The 16,802-nt window shown below is 48.7% G+C and overlaps 1 protein-coding gene across 2 annotated transcripts in view; it reads right to left on the reverse strand.

Moving 5' to 3' along the window:
• The window catches only part of LOC145360150 (uncharacterized), a 59,860-nt gene extending 48,319 nt beyond the window's left edge, over window positions 1-11,541 (reverse strand). The window contains exons 1-2 of one of the 2 annotated variants that reach the window (XM_080215138.1): window positions 11,473-11,541; window positions 8,816-8,918 (exon numbers count right to left, since the gene is read on the reverse strand). In XM_080215138.1, the coding sequence (XP_080071264.1) occupies window positions 8,816-8,864 (49 nt within the window). In that variant the 5' untranslated portion in view covers window positions 8,865-8,918; window positions 11,473-11,541. Of the gene's footprint in view, window positions 1-8,815; window positions 8,919-11,419 lie in introns of both variants that reach the window. The other variant, XM_080215139.1, reaches the window with a different exon arrangement.
• Window positions 11,542-16,802: the final 5,261 nt, after the last annotated feature.

The raw sequence follows: 16,802 nt of genomic DNA on the forward strand, positions 1-16,802 counted from the left end.
CAGAATTTCATACATTTCAGCGAGATTGCCTCTCGTTCTTCCAGTACATTCCAGGGAATACATACCCAGCGGACCTGACCCCTCCTCAAACAACAATCCCAGGAATCAGTCTGTGAACGTTCGGTGCTCTCCCTCAGGGGGCTCGATTTAACCTGCTGGTTCTAGTTTCACTCTTTGGGCTGAATGTCAGGCTCACAGCAACAAAAAGGGTTAGTCAACTTTACTCAAGAGCAAGATAAAGAAGATATCAAGGGAGGGAAGGGGCAAAAGGGGAGGGATATGCAGAAGAGTCATAGTGTGCAAGGTTAGTAATTGTCCAAGAAATCAGGGATATTGCCCTGGCTGCCGGGGTGAGAAGCTCTCTGGTGGTTGTTGGATGCAAAGGAAGATGAATCGAGGCAGTTATCAAACTGCTTCCTGCTGGGAGACAACACATAGATGCAACTATTTCTACCGGAGCTGTGTGTTAGCAATCCTAGTCAGAAAGAGGTGGTTCTGGTGTGTGGGGGTCCCGTCACTGAATGGGTAATCAAGGGATTACAAAGTTAATTTCACCAATGTGAGAGTTTGAACTGTGAATTCTGATTAAAATAAATAGGTTTACATCATGGGGAGGAAACCTACTTTCATTCCCCGATCTGTGGTACATGGTCCCAGACCCTCATCAGGGTAATTGATGCAAAACTGCCCTCTGAAGTGGTTGAGCAAACACTCAGCTGCGTCAAACCACTGCTTCCTTCTCAAGGGTAAATGTGAATGAGGAATTAAATCTGGCCTTGCCACGTCCTGAGAATGAGGGCATGAAACCCTCACTGCCCAACTGTGTATTTGACCAGGGATGACTCGATGTCAGGGATTCTCGAATCCGAATCCTGTACTATTGCTTCGGGAATTTTAAATCAAACCATTCCCACTACCCTTTCAAATGGACACGTGACTGCATGGCCAGCCCATCAGCATCAAACAAAAAATGTAAGGAATCCGCACACCATTAAATACATTCAGGCAGATAAATGATGAAAAAGGGTTTGCCAATCGGCCATTCCAGCTCCGGAGAGTTCCACAGTGCTCACTCATCCAATCACAGCACTCGCTGGTAAAGAGTGCTCCACCCACTCCACCTTCCATTCACTGAGCCCATCACCCAGCAAAGACAGGTTTTGACAGCAGTCTTTGACCACAAGGTAACCCCGTGACCCCTTAATCCCTGGTTTGCCTCTTCCATCATGTTTGCCATCTCATATAGGTGCTTCTTCCCAAGATTGAATAGTCCAAACTTGATGGTCTTTCCGTACAACTCAGGTGGACAAATAGTCTGGTGGCCTTTCCCCAGAACTTCAACGTTTCCAATGTTTTGGGAATCGCGCCCGGGCACAGACTTAAGATGCAAGAGAGCAGAGCCTGTGTGGCTCAAAGTTAGTGTCTGTACAATGCGACAGACTGAATCATGTACTGGATAATCCATTATACATAAAAGCAGGTTATAGTTATTGCATAAACCTTATTGGCCAGGTCAAACGCAATATCACATACAAACTTGGACGACCTTCATCGAAAGGAGATGCATTTGAAAGAGCTCAAAGAATTGTAACCAGGTTTAATCTAATTCTCAGATAAAGGCAAAATACTGCAGATGCTAGAATCAGAAACGAAAGCAGAAAATGCTGGAAAATCTCAGCAGGCCTGACAACAGCTGTGGAGAGAGAGTAGAGCTCTGCATCCAGACTTAAAACATTGACTCTATTCTTTCTCCACAGATGCTGTCAGACTGGCTGAGATTTCCAGAACTTTGTTTATTCTAGTACTTGCTGTAATGACATGAATGAGGCAGGATGGACATTGAAAATGTCCCAAGATACTTCACAAAGATGGAAATGTGGACACCAAATGGGTCGGAAAAGAGTTTAGGGGCAATGATTGAAGGGGAACAAAGTGGGGTTTGAGAAGAATTTTGGAAAAATATGAAGTAACTTAGAGCTTTGAGATAGTCCAAACCCTGTGTTATCTCATCCTAGTTTTCAAATCCCCCACCCCCCTATCCCTCCACAGCCTCGTCCCTCCCGATCTCTGTAACCTCCTTCAGCCCTACATCCTGAAGAACTCTGCACGTCTCCGGTTCTAACCTGGAGCACTCCTGATTTGCCTGCAGCTGCCTGGGCCGCAGGTTTTTGAACTCCTTCTCCACCTCCCAGTGCTCCTTTAAGACACTCTTTAAGATCCCCCACTTTAACCAAGTTTTTGGCCACTTGCACCAATATCTCCTTATATGGTTTGGTGTTGAATTTTGTTTGATAGCTCTCTTGGGAAACACCTCAGGATATTCTACTGGGTTAAAAGGTATTACCAAAATGCAAGGTATTGTTATTGTTGATGGATCAGGTGTGGGGTTGGGTTCGAGCCTCCGGAACAAAACTGTCCCTAATTATCAGTGTGACTGAGAGATCTGTAAAGGACTGATGATTATGTTGGGAAATGGAACAATGAACGTATCTGAGGCTGAGGCAACGCTGAGGAAGCTTTACTGTGCGTCGGAGACGATTTGGGATACTTTCCGGTTCTAAGAGGCACTGCAGAAATACAAGTCTCCATTTCTCTAACCACAGCTTCTTCAACACACACACACACATAAAGTCCCAGTTAAACTTCAGAAATCAGAGAATTCTTTTTGCCTCTCTTTTGGAAATCTTTAAAATACATTCCAACTCCAGAAATGTGACACTGCCCAGGAATCTGTCAGCTGTGGCAGACGGAGGCATCCCACCAACCCACCCCCATACCCCTCCACTCTGCAAACAGCAAGAACCCTGCCTCCCCAGCCCCCTTCGATATAGAGATCCGTTGAAAACAGGTCTCGGAGCAGGGAATGTCAGGAGTGAGTGTGACAACTCATTCAGATGTTAATGTCTCACAGATGGGGCCGTAGACAGAGCTACAAATGGGGACTGGTGGTGGGGGGTGGGGACGACTGACTGACCACCGCGGGTTTAACACTTAACAGAAAAACCTATTAACAAAACTCCAGTCAGGAAACTCCGACTCAAGTGAAACAGAGAACCACAGGTTTGATACATTTCCCCAACTTTTTCCAAATGGATTCACTCCGATTGTTAAGCTGATCGTCACCAATTACAAGGCTCAACAGAATTGACAGTTGCTTAAACATCTCCCTTTCTCTCCCACCCTTTTTGTTAATCCTGCATCCCATTGTCAGAGTGTGAATATACAGCCTCGTACACGCAACGGGTTCAAGGAGGGTTAACAGCAGACTTTGAGCAGGGGAGGGACGGTTTAGAGGGAAGAGTAATTTTGGTCATGAGGGTTTTCAGCAGCTCAAACAAGGCAGCTATTCTAAACCTCTCCAAATCACTAGTTCTGCCTTAGCTGGATGATTGTGTTTCTTACATCACATTTCTGGAAAGAACGTATGGCCTTAGTGGGGATATAGCAGAGATTTACTGGAATGGCCCTAGGTTTGAGGTGCTTTGGTTTTCTGGACAGACTGCTGGGGTGGTTCCCCTCATAGCAAGGCGGCGAAGGGCAAGATGAGGGCATTGCCAATGATGCTGGCAAATCAGCAGGATATATTCTCAGAGGGGGAAATCACACTGTTTGATATTAAGAGGAGGGGAGCTGGACTAAATCCCACACACCGAGCTCTCGTTCAGTCTGGATAACAAGGCACCCTCCACAAAAATGCAAGAACACAGCAAAGCTTCTTCAGCAAAATATTTCCATGAGTGGATCCTTCTGGGGCCTAAAGGCCCTATTCAATCTGTCTTTAGGACAGTGAGTGCTGGAAGGTGAGATGTCACCAGTCACAGAGTTAAGCAGCCGTGGGAAAACGTTGGCTCCAGATCAGGAGTGGAATGGATCAGGTGTAAACAGAAAATGGTCTAGAACATTGCAGCTCCAGCCTTAGATCAGCAGCCAATCTACCACTGGAGAGGTGACTGGGGAACTGTAGAGACACCCCAGGTTGGAAACCAGCATTATTGAAATATTTTTATTCATTCCCAGGATTTGGGCATCACTGGCATTAACTCTCCATCCTCAGCTGCCCTGGTCAGACACATGGGCGTGGGACTGGGAGTTACGGATAAGGATGGCACCTTAAGGACATCAGCGAACTAGCTGGGTTTTTCCCAACAGTAAGAGAGGTCACTTTTCTAATGTTTTCTAAGGGGCAATTTAGCATGGCCAATCCATCTAACTTGCACATCTTTGGAACGTGGAAAGGAACCAGAGCATCCAGAGGAAACCCACTCACACACAGGGAGAGCACGCAATTCCACACGATCATCCAAGGCTGGAATTGAACCCAAGTCCCTGGGGCTGTGAGGCAGCAGTGCCACTGAACAAAATGGGGTGCCTTTTAACCTCATTTTAAGGGGATTTCCATTAGGACTAGCTGCTTCCCCTTAAATAAAATGAATTCGTAAGTGTTGGTGGATATAAATTCAATTGTGCCTGTGATGATACAAGTGCAATTAATATAAATATTTTTCTTTTAAGTCTCAGATCTAGTCTGCAGACAGCCAATGTATCTGGAAAACATTTACCTCAAGGGTGTGAAAGCAAGTTAATAACTCATCTTCGTAGTTACTTAGATGGAGCTAGTGGACTTTTGTTTGTACAAGAAGTTCCCCCTGGGATTTCTGATTAAAGTTGATTAACAGGGCCATGTGATAAACTGGCTCTGCAGCAGAGAGAAAGGAGTTTTTGCAGTTGCAGTTCTAGCTGGAAGTCTGCTGAAGACAGAGGTCTGCAAGCTGCTCAAAAACTCATTTTCTCTCTGAAAGCTTCAAGGTTGTTAACACAATTTATAGGAAGTATATTTGTGATTGCTAACTGCATTTAAAATGGCATTTAAGCCTTTAAGAGGAATGTTGCTTTCTTGGAACAGAGATTAGCTAGAAAGTAAAGTTGCTTCCTTTCATTTTTACACATCGGTCAATTATTAATAGTTAAGCTGCTTCATTTGTTAGAGATATATTTAAACAATTATTAAATAAAGTCTGTTTTACTCAAAAAGATCCCTAATATATCAGTGGAATGATTTCTGGAAGGAAGTATCCTTTTCTCACATTTATATCAAAGTAGAAAATTTGTTGGGGTCTAGTTTGGTATCCTCAACTTGGGGTTCTGGCCCAGCACCCTAACAGTACCATTCAGATTTAAATTGGATAAATACTCGAAAGGGAATGTGGTTCAGGGTTATGGGGACCAATTAGAATGTTTCTCCCCCACCACTAACAGACCCAGCTTGGGCAATGCTGGGCAGAATAGCCCCTTCTACACTGTATCATCTGCTGTCTCTAAACCACCTTCGATATAAAGTTATGTCTCATTATAGTCCCAGAGAAGTGGATTAACAATAAGAGTCTCAAACAGTATTGTGGGTGTACCTACACCTCAGGGACTGCAGCTGTTCAAGAAGGAAGCTCACCACCACCTTCTCAAGAGCAATAAGGAGCCAGCAATAAATGTTGGCCTGTCCAGGGACACCCACATCAAACTACCGGTACACAAGGTGGTCCTTTGGATCTGTTGCAAGATGACAGCAGACTTGTATCTTAATTTCTATTACCTGTTCCTGATCTATAGAAGCATAGAATCTCTCAAGTAGAAGGAGGCCATTCAGCCCATTGAATCTATACTGACACAGCATCTTACCCAGGCCCAATCCCCTGTCCATCCCTGTAATCCTGTGACAGTCACCCAAGGCTGAAATTGAACTTGGGTCCCTGGCGCTGTGAGGTAGCAGTGCTAACCACTGTATTACTGTGCTACCCTGAATAACTAGGTCTATTATAATGTGATGATGATATATCTCATGACTATAATAACAGGCTGGGAAGTGGATTTGAGACAGAGAGTCACCCAAAACAGAGCAGGCTCGAGGGACTGGCTGTCTACTCCTGCTCCTTCACTCACTTTCTAACAAAAACCAACTGATCCTCCCCAACCTCAACAGCAATTTGGGCGCGGGGTTGGGGGATAAATGTCCAGGTTTCCACCTCCCTCTGTGTGAAGTGTTTGCCAATATACCCTCTGAAAGGTTACTGTCCCCTCCCTCCCCACCTCAAAAACACCTCCCCAAAAGCACCTCGATCCTGCGATTTCTTTGCCCCTTGTTCAAAGCCCACCTGATCAGAAAGGCAACACACATCACATTACAGTCACGGTGACGGGAAACTCTATCCATCGTGGACTGTGGGGGGTGGGGACGAGAGGGGAGTAGGAGGGGAGGGAGGATGGGGGAATGGGGGAGTTTACAAAGGAGACCAGTAACGCTGACATAACACCAAAAGCAGCTGCTTTATTGGCAGACTGGAACAGCTGACCCAAGAGACAGATTGACAAGGGGCTTCCCATCCTACCAACTATCTCCCTGCTATACTTGAGAAAGAATCCTTGTATCAGCCTCTCCTTCCAATCCCATTAGGAGACGGTTATAAGAAAGACGGCGCAGTTTTGACATCAATAAAATGGATGCTGTTGGAGAACTTTTGCTGCTGTTTACAATTACTGCTTGCTGTGGAATAAACAGTGCGGGTTTTGAGAACAAGGTAGAACAGCTGGTGTTGGAGGCAGTTCTCAGCCTGTTTATTCTGGACCCCACACTCCGACTGAAAATAAATACATTAAATATTTTATTCACATTACAGGCCATTTTCTTCCTCAGGAAGTTACTGGTGGGAACAAAATGCCCAGAAGCAACAGGACGATTGCTCCAGATCTTCACCAGGATTGTATCAATATACTCTGAATTTCACTGCTACTGAAACCAGCTTTACTGACTCCCAAGACAAGTACAGCACGGGGTTAGATACAGAGTAAAGCTCCCTCTACACTGTCCCCCATCAAACACTCCCAAGACAAGTACAGCACAGGGCTAGTAACAGAGTAAAGCTCCCTCTACACTGTCCCCATCAAACACTCCCAGGACAGGTACAGCACAGGGTTAGATACAGAGTAAAGCTCCCTCTACACTGTCCCCATCAAACACTCCCAGGACAGGTACAGCACAGGGTTAGATACAGAGTAAAGCTCCCTCTACACTGTCCCCATCAAACACTCCCAGGACAGGTACAGCACAGGGTTAGATACAGAGTAAAGCTCCCTCTACACTGTCCCCATCAAACACTCCCAGGACAGGTACAGCACAGGGTTAGATACAGAGTAAAGCTCCCTCTACACTGTCCCCATCAAACACTCCCAGGACAGGTACAGCACGGGGTTAGATACAGAGTAAAGCTCTCTCTACACTGTCGCCATCAAACACTCCCAGGACAGGTACAGCATGGGGATAGATACAGAGTGAAGCTCCCTCTACACTGTCCCCCATCAAACACTCCCAAGACAAGTACAGCACAGGGCTAGTAACAGAGTAAAGCTCCCTCTACACTGTCCCCATCAAACACTCCCAGGACAGGTACAGCACAGGGTTAGATACAGAGTAAAGCTCCCTCTACACTGTCCCCATCAAACACTCCCAGGACAGGTACAGCACAGGGTTAGATACAGAGTAAAGCTCTCTCTACACTGTCGCCATCAAACACTCCCAGGACAGGTACAGCATGGGGATAGATACAGAGTGAAGCTCCCTCTACACTGTCCCCCATCAAACACTCCCAAGACAAGTACAGCACAGGGCTAGTAACAGAGTAAAGCTCCCTCTACACTGTCCCCATCAAACACTCCCAGGACAGGTACAGCACGGGGCTAGATACAGAGTGAAGCTCCCTCTACACTGTCGCCATCAAACACTCCCAGGACAGGTACAGCACGGGGTTAGATACAGAGTGAAGCTCCCTCTACACTGTCCCCATCAAACACTCCCAGGACAGGTACAGCACGAGGTTAGACACAGAGTGAAGCTCCCTCTACACTGTCGCCATCAAACACTCCCAGGACAGGTACAGCACGGGGTTAGATACAGAGTAAAGCTCCCTCTACACTGTCCCCCATCAAACACTCCCAGGACAGGTACAGCACGGGGTTAGATACAGAGTGAAGCTCCCTCTACACTGTCCCCATCAAACACTCGTAGACAGGTACAGCATGGGGTTAGATACAGAGTGAAGCTCCCTCTGCACCGTCCCCATCAAACACTCGTAGACAGGTACAGCATGGGGTTAGATACAGAGTGAAGCTCCCTCTGCACTGTCCCCATCAATGTCTCTGGTTTGCTTTGTACAGTTCGCTGAGACTAACTTCACTGAGAAAACAGGTAACCACCAGGACAGTGACCAATCCTCAAATTCAAGATTCTTTACCAGTGCTGCCCCTTTAAGTGGGATTATGAATTAATAACTCAATAAAATTACGCTTAACTCTTTGCAAGATGCAGGGGAAACTTGGCCACCTTCAGTTCATCATAGATATTACTGTTTGTTTAGTTTGCAGCGTTTATTGTACAGGTTTGTTCCATTTTGTGCTGAATTCTCGTGTGGTGATTTACAAGTTGTCACTCCACCTCGTCTAGCTACCCATGTTACCTCAATGTCATCAAGGTCCTACGCTCTGGAATTCCTTTCCTATGACTTGTCTTCTTGAAGATCTTCTTTAAATCTCGGATGAGCTTTTGGTCACCTGTCCCAACATCTGCTCTGGCTGAATGTCAATGTTTGTCCACCTTACAATCTTGTAAAGCATCTTGGGACATGTTATTATGATAAAAGATGTGCGATAAAAACACAAGCTATTGATGCACTTAGCAAAAATCCCAACTTGAAAGAGCTAAAGTTATTACATACAAACAAATCTGGAATTATTAAACCACAATATATTGATCTCTCTTTCTCTCTCTCACCTTCCTGCACCCGAGGGAGGTTGGATTGATCAATCGCCATTTCAGTCATTGCCAGTTTGAGAATGGTCTTTAAACTTGGGTTGGGATTGTCCAAATAATTAGGCTGTTTAAAATAAACACACACAAAAATACTTCACAAAATGCACAAGCTGTTTAAACTAACAGTTTCACAGCTAACTAGCAGATTTCAAAAAATAAATAAACTGAGGAGGTGGGTCGGGGTGGAGTCCCAAGGCTGTGCCGGACAAATCAAAGGTTCAAAAGAGCTGCAGAGAAGAATTTAATCGCACAGCAGTCAAGTGGCAAGAGAATCGGTGTTAAAAAGACTATTGCTTGTTCAAAGGGTGGGAATCTTGGGTCTGGCTGGGAGGAGGTCCACAGATCTGAAGTGTGGAAAAGAACATTGTGCAGCTGGTGTCATAACCAATTTGTATCAATACATGAGGGAACGGTGTACCTTAGACACCACGTGGAGCATAGCATGTAAACTCACACAGTCAGGACAGCCTCGGTGAGGTACTGACAGCACATGGCTCTTGTGAAAACGTACTTCAGAAAATCACATCACCAGAAGTGGGGAGAGTGATCAGGTGAAGGGAAGACACGGTGGGCAGGATTTTCCAGCCACACTCGCACCAAGACTGGAAAATCCTGCCTGAGATCAATGGACCTTTGCATAGTCCACCCCAGGTAGCTACAATTCCCATGGTGGGCGGGATGGGAAAATTGCACCCAATGACCCTTGGCCATCTCACTGAGGGACTCCTCAGTGGAGAGGGTGCTCACAGCATTTTGAGAAAGGATGAAGCACGATGTCTGCTGCAATTTCCAGACTGGACCTTTGATCAAAGCTCCATCGGCCAGAACACGTCACTGAGCTGCTAAAGACCCTGACTGAATCCACACATTTCACATTCCAATTCTCCCTGGGATGTCTGTAACACATACACTTTCAGCTCACCGAACTGTACCCCACCTAATTCAACCCTCCCCCCATGCAAGCCCCGAGCCCTCGCCCCCCCCCTTACCCTGCTCCAGGGCCCTCGCCCCCCCCACCCTGCTCCAGAGCCCTCGCCCCCCCCCACCCTGCTCCAGAGCCCTCGCCCCCCCCCACCCTGCTCCAGAGCCCTCGCCCCCCCCCCCACCCTGCTCCAGAGCCCTCGCCCCCCCCCCCACCCTGCTCCAGAGCCCTCGCCCCCCCCCCCACCCTGCTCCAGAGCCCTCGCCCCCCCCCCACCCTGCTCCAGAGCCCTCGCCCCCCCCCCCACCCTGCTCCAGAGCCCTCGCCCCCCCCCTTACCCTGCTCCAGAGCCCTCGCCCCCCCCTTACCCTGCTCCAGAGCCCTCGCCCTCCCCCTTACCCTGCTCCAGAGCCCTCGCCCCCCCCCCCCACCCTGCTCCAGAGCCCTCGCCCCCCCCCCCCCACCCTGCTCCAGAGCCCTCGCCCCCCCACCCCCACCCTGCTCCAGAGCCCTCGCCCCCCCCCCCACCCTGCTCCAGAGCCCTCGCCCCCCCCCCCACCCTGCTCCAGAGCCCTCGCCCCCCCCCTTACCCTGCTCCAGAGCCCTCGCCCCCCCCTTACCCTGCTCCAGAGCCCTCGCCCTCCCCCTTACCCTGCTCCAGAGCCCTCGCCCCCCCCCCCCACCCTGCTCCAGAGCCCTCGCCCCCCCACCCCCACCCTGCTCCAGAGCCCTCGCCCCCCCCCCCACCCTGCTCCAGAGCCCTCGCCCCCCCCCCCACCCTGCTCCAGAGCCCTCGCCCCCCCCCCCACCCTGCTCCAGAGCCCTCGCCCCCTACCCAAACCCTGAGCCTCAACTCATCCCCGACCCTCACCCCCTACACAACCTGAGTCCCAGCCCCTATGCAACCCCCCAAGACCCCACCCTCAGCCCCCCCAACAAGCCCCCTCCCTCAGCCCCCCCAACAAGCCCCCTCCCTCAGCCCCCCCAACAAGCCCCCTCCCTCAGCCCCCCCAACAAGCCCCCACCCCCCCCAACAAGCCCCCACCCTCAGCCCCCCCAACAAGCCCCCTCCCTCAGCCCCCCCAACAAGCCCCCTCCCTCAGCCCCCCCAACAAGCCCCCTCCCTCAGCCCCCCCAACAAGCCCCCACCCTCAGCCCCCCCAACAAGCCCCCACCCTCAGCCCCCCCAACAAGCCCCCACCCTCAGCCCCCCCAACAAGCCCCCACCCTCAGCCCCCCCAACAAGCCCCCACCCTCAGCCCCCCCAACAAGCCCCCACCCTCAGCTCCCCCAACAAGCCCCCACCCTCAGCCCCCCCAACAAGCCCCCACCCTCAGCCCCCCCAACAAGCCCCCACCCTCAGCCCCCCCAACAAGCCCCCACCCTCAGCCCCCCCAACAAGCCCCCACCCTCAGCTCCCCCAACAAGCCCCCACCCTCAGCCCCCCCAACAAGCCCCCACCCTCAGCCCCCCCAACAAGCCCCCACCCTCAGCCCCCCCAACAAGCCCCCACCCTCAGCCCCCCCAACAAGCCCCCACCCTCAGCTCCCCCAACAAGCCCCCACCCTCAGCCCCCGCAACAAGCCCCCCCCCCCCAGCTCCCCCAACCCATCCAACTGACATCCGATCCCAAGACCCCAAACCTCCGGATCCAACTGCTGTATTGATGATAATCTGGGATCGAGTCTGGCTCCACCTTTACCCGCGTCCGCAGCTCCTCTCCCGGGTTAGCTCAGTCTCTCTCTCCTCTCCCGGGTTAGCTCAGTCTCTCTCTCCTCTCCCGGGTTAGCTCAGTCTCTCTCTCCTCTCCCGGGTTAGCTTAGTCTCTCTCTCCCTCCCGGGTTAGCTCAGTCTCTCCCTCCTCTCCCGGGTTAGCTCAGTCTCTCTCTCCTCTCCCGGGTTAGCTCAGTCTCTCTCTCCTCTCCCGGGTTAGCTCAGTCTCTCTCTCCCGGGTTAGCTCAGTCTCTCTCTCCTCTCCCGGGTTAGCTCAGTCTCTCTCTCCTCTCCCGGGTTAGCTCAGTCTCTCTCTCCTCTCCCGGGTTAGCTCAGTCTCTCTCTCCCGGGTTAGCTCAGTCTCTCTCCCTCCCGGGTTAGCTCAGTCTCTCTCCCTCCCGGGTTAGCTCAGTCTCTCTCTCCCGGGTTAGCTCAGTCTCTCTCTCTCCCGGGTTAGCTCAGTCTCTCTCCCTCCCGGGTTAGCTCAGTCTCTCTCTCTCCCGGGTTAGCTCAGTCTCTCTCTCCTCTCCCGGGTTAGCTCAGTCTCTCTCTCCTCTCCCGGGTTAGCTCAGTCTCTCTCTCCCTCCCGGGTTAGCTCAGTCTCTCTCTCCCGGGTTAGCTCAGTCTCTCTCTCTCCCGGGTTAGCTCAGTCTCTCTCTCTCTCCCGGGTTAGCTCAGTCTCTCTCTCTCTCCCGGGTTAGCTCAGTCTCTCTCTCTCTCCCGGGTTAGCTCAGTCTCTCTCTCTCTCCCGGGTTAGCTCAGTCTCTCTCTCTCTCCCGGGTTAGCTCAGTCTCTCTCTCCCGGGTTAGCTCAGTCTCTCTCTCCTCTCCCGGGTTAGCTCAGTCTCTCTCTCCCTCCCGGGTTAGCTCAGTCTGGTTTCTCTCTCTCTCTGTGTCTCTAACAGTTGATTCTCTGGAGCGTTGCTAAAACTTTGGTAATCGCCGCTGTCTCTGCCACAAACTCCGGACTGAACTCCCGCTGCCTCTTTAAACCAACATCGCCCTCACTCACTCACTCACTCAGTCAGTCCCTCTTTGTTCTTCACTCTCTCTGTCTCCTCCCTGTTCATCCCGCTCTCACTCCCTCTCGCTTTTCTTTCTCTCTCCTTCTCACTATTTCTCTATTTCTGTTTCATTCAAAGTTTCTTCCTATTTCTTTCTCTCTCTCCTGTTTCACTCTCTTCCTTTCTTTCTCTCTCCTGTCTCTGCCTCTCTGTTTTCTCTCTCACCTGTTTCTCACTCCCTCTCCTGTCCCTGTCTGTCAGTCTCACTCTTTCTCTCTACGTTTCTCTCACTCCTTCACTCTTGTCTGTTTTTCTCTCTCCTAACTCTCTGTCTCAGTCCCACTTTCTCACTCCCTCTATACTGTTACACTCTTTCTTGCTGTTAATGCTCCACCTCTGATTGTTGTCTTTGGGACTACGGAGAGCAACCGCTGCCAAACCGCATTCAAAATCCTGTTCCCACATCTGCACATGGTGCTGGGAGGAAGCAAGCGGGGAATGTGTGAACACTGACTCTAAGTGTTAGCTTCACATAAACAGTTACACATCTGAAAGCTGCCAACAGCCACAAAGCTCCCTTTTAACCTGCCTAATGTTCAACAATTAATACAGCTTCATTCATATGTTCTACAGGAGTGTAAACTAAATGTGACACCAAGCTACATCAGGAGATCTTAGGGCAGGCGATGAGTCAGAGGTAAGTTTTAAGGAGTCCCTTAAAGAAGGAGGACATGTTACAGAGGGAGTTCCAGAATCGGAGGCACATCTACCTATGGTGGGAATGAGGTGTGGGGTGGATAAAAGGTCAGAATTGATGGAGTGCAGGAGTCTCCGAGGGTTGTAGGGCTTGAGGAGGTTATAGAGGTAGACAGAGGCATAGCAATAGCAGACTTTGAGTTCGTGTAGTCCAATATAGAGGGGTGAAGGGTCAACAAGACCAGTTTGGGGCATGGGGCAGTGGATTTTTGGATAAACTTAAATTTGCAGAGATGGTACAAGGTTAGCCAAGAGGAAATCGCACAGACTCTCTAACCATGGAATCCTATATAAGAGGGTCAATTAAAAATGGTGCAGTTATCAGGAGGGTTAGCAGAACATAGGGACAGAAAGGACAGGGTTGGGAGGTGAATTAGGGCTTGCTGAACAGCTTCAATAACCAATAGTGGAGATTCTACTCATAGCATACAGTGCAAAAGAGGCCATTCGGCCCATCGAGTCTGCACCAACTCTCTGACAGAGTGTTACCCAGGTCCTCTCCCCCTGCAGTATCCCCATAACCCAATGCATTTACCATGGCTAAAGGAAGAAACTGGAGCATCCAAAGGAAACCCATGTAGACACAGGGAGAACATGCAAACTCCACACAGACAGTCACTCGAGGCTGGAATTGAACCTGGGTCCTTGGTGCTGTGAGGCAGCAGCACTAATTACTGTGTCACTGTGTTGCCCCATGGTTATGGATTTTTCACCAATGAGTTAGAAACAACCCAGACACACAAACCCCAAACAGGACACATGGCCCTGGGGAAAGACAGTCACTTTCTGAAGTCTGGCTCCTGCTCTGCCCAAGACTACAAGAAACTACAAAAGGTCATGAATGTTGCCCAATCCATCATGCAAACCAGCCTCCCATCCATTAACTCTGTCTACACTTCCCGCTGCCTTGGCAAAGCAGCCAGCATAATCACGGACCCCGGAGATTCTTTCTTTCACCTTCTTCCGTCAGGGAAAAGTTACAAAAGTCTGAGGTCACGTGTCAATCGATTCTTCCCTGCTACCATCAGACTTTTAAATGGGCCTACCTCACACTAAGTTGATCTTTCTCTACACCTAGCTAGAACACTACATTCTCCACTCTACTTTCCTTCTCTATGTATGGTATGCTTTGTCCATATAGTATGCAAGAAATAATACTTTTCACTACATACTAATACATATGACAATAATAAATCAAATCAAAACCTAACCCATTAACCTACCTGTGTTAGGAGGTGTTAAATCTTTTAAATATTCAGTACTGTGTTCCACAGGAGTGAACAGCACCATCTGCTGCTTTAGCCTCTGAAGTTACAGCCAGCTTCAGAAAGATTATTTAACTGACTGATGGGCAGATTAAAGAGTAGCTGAGAGCAGGGGTCTATCCCTGTGCCAAGATCCTTCCCCTCACCCAGGGCATCAGATGGGATAATCCAACTGACCAAATTCTTCCAAATCTGAGCTGCAACTCTCATGTTTAAACCTCCCCAATCTCTGCCCCTGCCACAGCACTGAACGTGTGAAAGTCAGAGATGGCACCCTGTGTGACAGTGAAGAGGGTAAATGTTCACTCCTCATTCTCGGCCTCTCTGCAGCCTCTGACACAGTTGTCCATGCCATCCTCCTCCAATGCTACTTCCATCATCCAGAAACTTCAACTCACCTGAAATTGTGCTATCCATTTCCTAACTCACACCAAATGTCATTCACCCACTGCCCTGTGTTCACTGACCGACAATGTTCCCAGTCCAGCGACATCGTAATTTGACATTTCTCATTCTTCAATTCCAATGGCCTTGCTTCCCCCTGTCTCTGTAACCTCCTCCAGTCCCACAAACCTCCGAGATCTCTGTTGTTCTCCAATTCCGGCTTCTTGTACATCCACATTTTAAATTGCTCTATCATTGGTGGCCATGCCTTCAGCTGTCAAGATCCTAAGCTCTAGAATTCTCTCCCTTAACATTTTGACCTCTCTAACTTTCCCTCCTTTTAGACCATCCTTAAGTGACAACTTGTTCACCTGTCCAATAATCTCACTGTGAAGCTTTGTTCAGTAATATACCTGGGAAATACCTTGAGATATTCACTACATTAATCACCCTCCAAGACACTCACCATCCTGACTTGGAACTATATCACCTTTACTGCAGCCAGGTCAAAAACCTGGAACTCTGCTGCTGCAGGCACTTCTCCCCACACCCTGCCTCACCTCCTCCCAAACAGCATGGTGGGTGTACCTACACCAGATGCACTGCAGCAGTTGAAGAAGGTGGCTCACCACTGCTTTCCCAAGGCTGAAGAATAATCAGGAATTGGCAGCAAATGCTGGCCTGATCATCAATGCTCATATTCCCAAGAAAGTATAAAAATTGCCATATTAATGCAAGTTATTATTGTTATTGATGATGACATCAACATCCCTGGCTCCGTTTCCAGTCCCTGACTGTTATTTCCTGGGAATGCCCATATACAGATGTTGGGCTCAGGTGTGATGCCCCACTCTGTCAAATAGGCTGATGCCGCTGAAAAATGGCTATTTGGCTCCGGTTCACCACATCGGAATGCAGGTAGAAGGTTGCACTTCTAGTGAAGTTGATTAGTCACATTTATTAAGTTTATTTATTAGTCACATTTATTAGTCATTAGTGTAGTAAAGTTTATCTATTAGTTACAAGTGGGCTTACATTAACACTGCAATGAAGTTACTGTGAAAATCCCCTAGCCGCCACACACCAGCATCTGTTCGGGTACACTGAGGGAGAATTTAGCACGGCCAATGCACCTAGCCAAAAAGACAAAATTTATGAGGAATTAAAATGAGGATGGAAGATTTGTCTAGCTTGTGCTGAAGGGTGCATCTTCAGTAATACTTTCACAATGAAGAACAGTCCTGGGGTTAAATGTTACTAGGGTTGGAAAGAAAATGTTTCAAAGTAAACCCTCAGAAGTTAAGAATTGTTTTGGATTAATTCTGGGAGAATTGAATTGACTTTAAGGACATATACCTGATAATGAGTTTTTTTAGTTGTGTTAAAAGTTCTGTTCTATAGTTTGAAGAATAAGTTCTGTACAAAACTGGTGTTTAGTCAATTGTGCTTTTAGTCTGTTTGTTACAGTAAGCATCTTACAATGTGAAACCTTGTTGTGCCATCTGTTCAGTTATTAAGTGGAAGTTTGCATTTCTTTTTAAAAGTTATCAGTCTCTACGGGGATCATAACAAAACTGGGGGCTCTATCCAGGATTGCAAATCCACAGGCTGAACCTGATATGTTGGGTTTGGCCAGAGTTTTCAGCAGATGAGGTATTGGCTCAATAAGTTTTGAGGAAGAAAAAGACAATCCAAATAAAACACAGATTGAGTTAGCTAGAATTCAGTTACAATTGAAAAAAAGACTTGAACTCGAAAGGGATAGAGAAGAGAAAAAGAAAGGGAGCTGTGGAAACTTGAATTAGATTTCCAAAGAGAAAGAAAAAATCTTGAATTGCAAAGAGAGAGAGAGAGCCAGGAAATTTGAACGGGATAAGGAAAGACTTTGATTATGTGAAAAGGGAA

The sequence above is a fragment of the Carcharhinus amblyrhynchos genome, chromosome 30, assembly GCF_965287045.1.
Source record: "Carcharhinus amblyrhynchos chromosome 30, sCarAmb.v2.hapA, whole genome shotgun sequence".
Lineage (NCBI taxonomy): Eukaryota > Metazoa > Chordata > Chondrichthyes > Carcharhiniformes > Carcharhinidae > Carcharhinus > Carcharhinus amblyrhynchos.